General features: G+C 45.9%; 2 protein-coding genes across 4 annotated transcripts in view; both read left to right on the forward strand.

Annotated features, from left to right (window-relative positions):
* Positions 1-7,322, forward strand: part of GEN1 (GEN1 Holliday junction 5' flap endonuclease) — a 58,537-nt gene extending 51,215 nt beyond the window's left edge. For 2 of the 3 annotated variants that reach the window (XR_001360163.1, XR_001360162.1), the window contains 3 exons: positions 239-357; positions 3,703-3,799; positions 7,134-7,322. Coding sequence is in view for 1 of the 3 variants with exons in the window: in XM_014531597.1 (XP_014387083.1) it covers positions 239-264 (26 nt within the window). In the remaining 2 variants the exon portion in view is untranslated. Of the gene's footprint in view, positions 1-238; positions 374-3,702; positions 3,800-7,133 lie in introns of those variants that run through there. The other variant, XM_014531597.1, reaches the window with a different exon arrangement.
* A 4-nt stretch (positions 7,323-7,326) lies between these two features.
* MSGN1 (mesogenin 1) lies at positions 7,327-8,129 on the forward strand. Its single transcript, XM_005884085.2, has one exon. The coding sequence runs from the start codon at positions 7,374-7,376 to the stop codon at positions 7,953-7,955; it is 582 nt and encodes a 193-aa protein (XP_005884147.1). The 5' UTR covers positions 7,327-7,373; the 3' UTR covers positions 7,956-8,129.
* Positions 8,130-8,388: the final 259 nt, after the last annotated feature.

Below are 8,388 nucleotides of genomic sequence, written 5' to 3' on the forward strand. Positions count from 1 at the left end.
CCTTCCTTCCTCCTTCCTTCCTTCCTTCCTTCCTTCCTTCCTTCCTTCCATCTTCCCTTATTTCCTATCTTTGTCTTTTCTTTATTTTTAAACAAATGTAGTACCCAGATGCTTTGATTCAACTTGAGGGCAACTGTGATTTTTGAGTCTTTTTCCTCTCTATCCATGGACCTACTCAGGTCAGCTTTGCCTAGTCACTGCTTCTAAAATTTTAAATTATTATCTTTTTAAAATTTAGAAAATATTGACAACTATAAAGAATAAGAGCAGCTACCAATGACTGAATGCTTACTATGTCTGAAGACAGTTATCGAGAAATTTCTTTACATGTATGAATCTTCACAAAAATCCTGTCAGGTAAGTACTGTTTTTATCCCCATATTATAAATAGAGAAACTGAGGCACAGAGAAACACCTTGGAGGACCGTCTTAGTGCAAATTGCTTTCAACTTTTTTGACACAGGTATTAAAATGCCACCCCAAATACCAGTACGTTACCTTCTTACTATCACATAATTAATGAAAGCAGAGGGATCCAGGTTTGAACAGGAACCCTATGCTTCTAACCATGACACAGACTACCCCTCAAGAATAAAGTCAGATGAATAAAGAAAAAAGTGACCTTCAATTCCTATTACCAGAAATAACCAATATTTTTTAAAATTTTCTTTATTGATTAAGGTATCACATATGTATCCTTTTCACCCCTTCCTTCCCCTCCCCCATCATGCCTTCACCCCCTGGTGTCTGTGTCCATTGGAAATAACCATTCTTAAATACTTCATCATTTTTTCTATGGAAAAAAATGTTATTGGATCAAAATATTAAGTTTGCAATCTTGATTATAAATTCTTAGATTATATTTCCTATGTTATATGTTCTCCATAAATATGATTTTCATTGACTAATAGTATTCCATCACATGGAGGGGACATAATTTATGTCATCATTCCTTCATTGTTAAGTCTTGAGGTTGTTTCTAATTTTTTTACTATCATAATACTATGACAAATATTTTTGTTCATAAATTTTGACTGTAACTAGTTCTGTAGAATAAAGGCCATGTGTCAAAGCTATTTTTAAATCTAAAGTGCATTCTAGAGACTTTAGAATATTTAAGAAATCTCACCAGTTGACCCACAGCAGTGTGTGTGAGGGACCATTTCCTCACCCTCTTGCCAACGTTGCCAATTTGGGAGGTGAAAAATGACTTCTCCTTGTAGTTTCCATTTACATGTCTTTGATTACTAGCGATATGAGACATTTTTTTTTACATTTACTACCACTTGCACTTCTTTTGTGAGCTGTCTATTCATGCCCTTGTTCACTTTCCCAGTGGTGGGCTCCTGTTTTTCTTATCCCTGTGAGATCTTCATAGCCATAACCTTTCGACTCTCAGATTTGTGAGAAATATTTTCCCTAGTTTGGTCTTTGCCTTGTATCTCTGCTTTCTAGGTGCTAATTAGCTTACAAATATGGAGATCTGAATTTAAAATGATCGAATGTAGAGGCCAGCATTTCTGAAAATAAGCAGCCTTTTTATGCAGATATCTGACTAAAAACATTTGTAGTATTCATTTTACTACCAGGAGTTTCCACATCTTAATTACTGGCCTTGGAGGGGACTAAAGAAGTAACTTTGCACGCCTCTGCTTTTCAGGCTGATAAAAACAGAGGGAACTCCTTGGAGGACCGCCTCAGTGCAAATTGCTTTCAACTTTTTTGACACGGGTATTAAAACGCCACCCCAAATACCAGTGGTAATAAAGAATCCAACTTAAAAGGGGGAGTAGGTGTAAATGTAACACATGAGATTTTTTTTGAATCTTGCTAGCCAGTTGCTGAAGAATTAGGGGTGAAGCACTCAGAGCAGCTTCCCCTCCTGAGTCTGTGGGGGAAAACCAGGCTATTTGGGGCTAAATGTTGACATGAGATTTTTTGAACCAAGAGGAAATGCTCATATTCTCTTGCGACAAGAATCATCCCCACATCCTGCCCTGTTGTTCTCAAGGGAGAATTAGCTGCCACTTCCTCTGTTTTTCACCCTGGTCCATGCTCTCATGTTCCTCTGCCCTACACAATGCATTCTCTTCTCTACCACCCTCCTGTGGTCCACAGAACAGCCCATTTTGTGCAGATGTGATGACTGTTCCCCCCCCCCCCCCAAGAAACATATTTTTATATAGAGAAAAACATCAATATGAGGTCAGCTACCTCCTGCATGCCCCCCTCGCCCCCACCTTGGGATGGAGCCCACATCCCGGGCATGTGCCTTGACCAAGAATTGAACTGGTTCAGGTGACCCTTGGGTGCACTGGATGATGCTCCAACCATCTGAGCCACAGAGGCCAGGGTATTTAGTCACATTTTCCAAGTAGAAGGAGGCTTATATTCTGATCAGGAACCACAGGGGTCCCACAGGGATGTGCTTACCTGTAAGTGGATTATTTTAAGGGAAAGCCACGCTGACTTGGTTTCCATCTACATTCATTCAGCAAAGAAAATGCACACAGTGCTTGGCTGTGGAATGGGTGGACGAGTTGGGATCTTGAGCTCAGGTTGTCAGCGTGTTTGAGGGGAAAGGAAGCCATACAGATGTTTGGGACAAGAAGGATGCTCTTCCTCCCCACGTTGCTTAGTTAAGGGGATGGAGATAAACATGATTTTAGGTCGGGGAATCCTCCCCAGGAATGGCTTGAGAAGCCCATAGGGTGTTCTCTTTCTGTTCAAAAGGGCTTCTACAGTTCAGCATAGTTATCTTCGGTCTCTCGTGTGTCCTATGAAGTAAGCCACTTTATTTCATTTCTTTTTTTTTTTTTTTTTTTTTTTGGTCCGTATTTTGTCCTGGTAGAATACTTAGCCTGTGAAAATCATCTATTTGCTCATTGCATGATGCTTCACAATGGATTTGTAAGAGGACTAAAACCAAAATATTACATTTTGGCTTTCCAATGAACCTCAGACTCAAGTCAGGAGAGCCAAAAACTTTCACAGTGTCCCCGGTTAGTCAGGAGAGTAATGGCAGTGACCTTGAAAGGAACGCAGGCACTGGCCTTGCTAAAACTCTCACAGCTCAACAACACAGGAGTTCTATGCCAGTGACCAAGTAGGGAATTGCTACTTTTATTTCTCTTGACTAGCTCAAGGACATAGGGAGATATCACATTGCAATTAGGAGTTCTCTCTCTCTCTCTCTCTCTCTCTCACACACACACACACACACACACACACACACACACTCCCTTTGCTCCAAAAGCATTATCTGTTTTTTGGTTGTGTGTTAGTTGGGTGCCAAGATTCTGTGATGGCGTGAAAGAGTGCATGTTTTACCTCAGTCCTAACTGTGTTCAAACACCGTCTCTATCTCTTTCCCAGCAGGAAGTTCCAGGGTCTGGACAGGCCGGAGGCTGGCATGGTCAGTGGGGTTCTGTGGCTGAGGCTGAGGGACTGTGGAGTATACAAAGGTCGGGGAGTAGACCCTAAGGACCAAAGACAGCTACTGACACCTGGCTGCACTGAGTGTCTGCGTGATGAGCTCAGAGTTGGAGGCAGTGAGGACAGGACGTGGCTGCATTACTGCAGCGGATTCTGGGGGTGTCAACCGCAAGGTGTTGGGTGAGGATGTGGCCTTTAAGGAGAGGCTGTTTCCATTGACCTTGGGCAAGCTCCTTAGCTTCTGAGTTTCATTTCCTCTCTTGTAAGGTGAAGACAAGGCCTACCATACCAAATTATATGGAGGATGACATGAGATCCTGTCTACAAGGCTCTCATTTCTGGCACCTAGCACAGAGGAAGTGCTGTAAGTACTCAAACAAGGAAAGTGTTCTTACTTATTAACATTAATACATAAAATTATTTGTGAAAGAATGAGATTTTTTTCTCTAACATTTTCAGTTAAAGGAAAATATGCGTAAATGTCAACTTACCTGCTGTTTAGTCAAGATGGTTGCCTGGCCGTGGGCCAGGGAAAGCACTAGAAGGTGGTCGGGGAGACAGATGCCTTCTGTTCTGGAGCTGTGGACCCAAAGTTGTAAAACAGCCTTAGGACACGAACAAGGGCCCTTTCAAAGCCCGCCCTCCCCTGCTCCTCCCTCATGATGTGGAAGCGCTCGCTGGAGCCTGGCCCTCCAGTCCGACCACCTGGGTCTAGCGTGTCTCCTCCACTTTTTAATCATGACCGTGCACAACTTTTTCTACTTCTCTAAGCCTCCATTCTTTTCTTATATAAAATGGGAACAAAAATAGTACTTTCTTTAAAGGATTTTTATAAGATCCCAATGGAATAAATCATACAAAGCCCTTAACACTAAATAAGCTTATTGGGGTAACTGTGGGTATGGCCAAGACAGGGGGTGCCTCTGCGATTGTACACACAGCACTCCCTTCAGACTGTCAGAATCAGGCCTGTCCACGAATCGTGGCAGAGAAGTATGTGGGTGCTAATCTGTCTCACCATCTAATTCAGGAACGAGGACAGAAGTCTAAACCTACTGTATCCTTTTAGCCCCTTCAGTGCTAGCACACGGGCCAATCTTGGGTGCTCTGTACACACTGAGCATGTGATTGAATGGCACCAATCAGTCTTCCCGATTTTTAATTGTGTTGCTGCTATAGCTTGAGTTCAGGCATTAAGAGCACTACAGGGACCATCGTGCCAATGCCTCTGACTGTCCTCAGGTGTTCCAGCCAGGGGTTAAAGCCTGGCCCGAGGCAGCCTGCTGAGATTTGAATCCTGGGCTACCAGTTATGAAGTGTTAGGGGTGGGGTCTCCGGTGAGTTACTTAACCACTCCGTGCCTCAGTTTCCTATTAGTACAACAGGACTGGTGGTGATAATAGCTTCTACTTCCTAGGGTTATTGCGAGGATTTTGTGAGTTAATCTCTGTTATACACCTGGAGTGCTAGCTGGAGCAGCCTCAGCCTCCAGGCCTGCCCTGCTCATTAGCTGGAGCCGTGGCCCCGGCTCTGCTGTCCTGAACCCCATGTCCACAGAATGAGCTCAGAGCTGCGGGGAGACAAGCAGGTCCATGCACATCTGGTTCTGGTTTATCTCTTACTAGAGAAAGAGAGGGTACATTGGCAAGCAAGGATCCAGGCAGTTTCCTTGTTCCCAAAACAGGTTTGGGGGACCAGCAATGCTGGTTGCCTGAGGTCAGCGGAGGGGAGTGAGAGCACAGGAAGTCGTTCTGATACCAGCGACAAGAGCAAAGCCAACGCTAATTAAGTGCTGACAGTGTACCGAGGATTTGGCAGATGTTGTCTCATTTAGAAAACGAAATTTCGGAAAGTAGAAGTTGAAGGAATTAGCAATTTTAGAAAGAAGCTATAGAAAAAAAAAAAAGAGAGAGAGAGTTAGGGAGTCTTAGAGCAGAGGTGATATTATGTGGAAAACTGGGAGGTTTAGAATGAGGATTGAAAGCCGACTGACAGTGGCAACCCCAGCGCCTCGGGTCAACTGAGAGTCCCTTCTTTTTGAGTTGTATTCAGGTCCCCTGCCTCTACCACAACCAACTGAAATAGAAAAAATCGTATTTTTTAAAGGTGGTCTTACTGGGATCTTGGCTTGACCACTTTCTGCCAGAGAAATCTTAACTGAGTCTTTTAACCTCATAGAGCAGTGGTTCTCAACCTTCTGGCCCTTTAAATACAGTTCCTCATGTTGTGACCCAACCATAAAATTATTTTCGTTGCTACTTCATAACTGTAATGTTGCTACTGTTATGAATCGTAATGTAAATATCTGATATGCAGGATGGTCTTAAGCGACCCCTGTGAAAGGGTCGTTCGACCGCCAAAGGCTCTATGAACCGCTGTCATAGAGCCTTAATACTTTCATCTGTAAAACGTTGGTTTATTTTTCTTAATAAAGGTTAATTAGAATATGTGTAAGTGTCCTTAAATAGTAGCAGCAGATTCCTGGCTTCCCAATAAGAGCTGAAGGAAAAGAAAGGGGAGGGGAGAGGAGAGGCAATCACTTGTTACATTTATTATGTTTTATTAATGTTATTCTGCCAGATAGGGCTAAGGGTCCTTTAGTAAGTAGCAAAATTAAGAGCATTCCTCCGCAGATTGCCCGAGTGAGCGTTTTCTTCCCCGAGCCTACTTAATTAAAAAAGACCATCCATGTTTTAATTAGACCATTGACATTTCGCTTCAATAACTGCAAAGGGGCCTTAACTAACCACGTTAGAGGACACACTGATATTACTCTGAAGTGTAACGCACTGTGCTTCTGATATTCATACTCCCTTGTAGAATTAGTTCCGTGGAGAAAAAGGAGCGCTCATGGGACAAATGGGGACTCGGAGACACCCTTTTTCGAAGCCCAGGTCTGTCTCTCAGAGCATGTAGGAAGTGAAGCAAACTAGCGGGACCATCCAACCTCACACATCCCGGGGCATTTGGAGCTGGGGTGGGGAAAGCAGGCAGGCTCCCTAGTTAATTTCACACTTCCCCTATCCATTTCAAAAACAAGGTGTGACTCTGCAGCCAGATTTCAAAACAAAACAAAACACAAAGCAGAAGGCTGACTGCCAGGTACCCTAGGAACCCCCTGTCCTGCCTTAAGGATCATCCTCTATCCTGGTGTCTGTTTGCTGTGACAAATCCCAACCTGCTCAGTGAAAGCAAGGGCTTTCAGCTTCTTGGAGGGTATTTCCTGCTCCTTAAGGCTCTGAGTTTACTGGAGCTGATGGCCTTTGTCATTCTGCCCGTAGGCTTCCTGCACTCTACAAAACCCTGGGGGAATTGCCTAAAGAGGGAGAAAAGGAGGAAGCTGGCATCTACCATGTCTTCTCCTCCCAACAGCCTTATGAAGTAAGGGTTTATTGTCTGCGTTTGGCATAGGAAGGCATCCAAGCTCAGAGGGGGTACCTCCTCCCTAGACCTGTTTCTCCAACAGCACACCCCACAGGCTCTGAACCTCTAGGTGGGCTGAGGGGGGAGGAGGCCCTCTGGGGCACTGCTCCTCTCCTCCGGCCCCTGCCCCCCCCCCCCTCCTGGCTGCAGGCTGCCCCAGGTTTGTTTTCTTTGGCTCCCCCTTTAATGAGTTCCACAGGACAATGCTAAGTCTAGTTATGCAGCCTTAATTGGTTTAGTTACCACAAGATAATTCCTTTTTTCTTCTCTTGGAGGCCTTTTTGTTTAGAGCCGTTTTAGCTGGAAGATGCTAATTATCAATGAGGAGAAAGTGACACCTGAGGAGTTCATCTTCCATCTTGGTCCTCGCTCTCTCCTTTGAACTCCCTCTCCGGCCTCTTTCCCACTTCATCACTCGTCCCCCAGCATCATAAAAGCCAGCTCTGCCCAGGCGGGTGCAGAACCTTCTTTCTCACTTGCCAGGGAGCCCTTCTCTCTGCAGCTGCCTCGCAGGCATGGACAACCTGCGCGAGACCTTCCTGGGCCTGGAGGATGGCTTGGGCTCCTCCGGCAGCCCCGGCCTGCTGTCCGCCTGGGACTGGAAAAGCAGGGCAGGGCCCTTTGAGCTGAGCCAGGCCTCGCCCACTCAGAGCCTCTCCCCGGCCCCCTCGCTGGAGTCTTACACCTCTTCTCCCTGTCCGGCTGCGGCTGGGCTGCCCTGTGGGCATGGGGGTACCAGCAACGAGAGCAGCAATGGCTGCAGCGGCCGTGACCCTGGGGGCCTGGTAGAGGTGGACTACAACATGTTAGCTTTCCAGCCTGCCTACCTGCAGGGCGCTGGGGGCCCCAAGGCCCAGAAGGGCACCAAAGTCAGGATGTCTGTGCAGCGGAGACGGAAGGCCAGCGAGAGGGAGAAGCTCCGGATGAGGACCTTGGCCGATGCCCTGCACACCCTCCGGAACTACCTGCCACCCGTCTACAGCCAGAGGGGCCAGCCGCTCACCAAGATCCAGACGCTGAAGTACACCATCAAGTACATCGGGGAGCTCACGGACTTGCTCAACAGCGGGAGGGAGCCTCGGCCCCAGAGCACCTGAGCCCCCCTGGGGCTCCCTGGACCAGCAGCACACGGTCATGTTTGCATGGTCAGCGTGTGACCTTGTTTCAGGAGAGTTTTAAGGGAATTCCCACTGGACTTGGTGGAACTGCCAGATAAGCAGGTACTTTGCTTCCAGCTTCCCCACGATTTCTCAGGAGTCTCGCCCTTTGCAAAGACACGGATTCGTTTGCCTTTCTCTGTCTGTTCAAGTTACTTTCAAGGTTCAATGATTTAAATGCAGTTTTTTAAGCAATGTAAAATTGTTACAATTCATCTTCTCTTGTCATGTTGGCGTTGGGAGCTTTCTTTCCGTGGCCAATGAAACCTGTATTTTGTACAGGACCCAGTGTGACACCTGAATTCTTATTTAGAAAGTTCTGTGTCAAGTAAAGGGCACAGTGCTCGTGTATGTGTGTGTGTGTGTGTGTGTG

Source organism: Myotis brandtii, unplaced genomic scaffold (assembly GCF_000412655.1).
Source record: "Myotis brandtii unplaced genomic scaffold, ASM41265v1 scaffold813, whole genome shotgun sequence".
In the NCBI taxonomy this organism is placed as follows: domain Eukaryota; kingdom Metazoa; phylum Chordata; class Mammalia; order Chiroptera; family Vespertilionidae; genus Myotis; species Myotis brandtii.

Coding starts and splice junctions, on each gene's coding strand:
- MSGN1 (XM_005884085.2), top strand. CDS start 7,374: ATGGACAACCTGCGCGAGACCTTCCTGGGCCTGGAGGATGGCTTGGGC.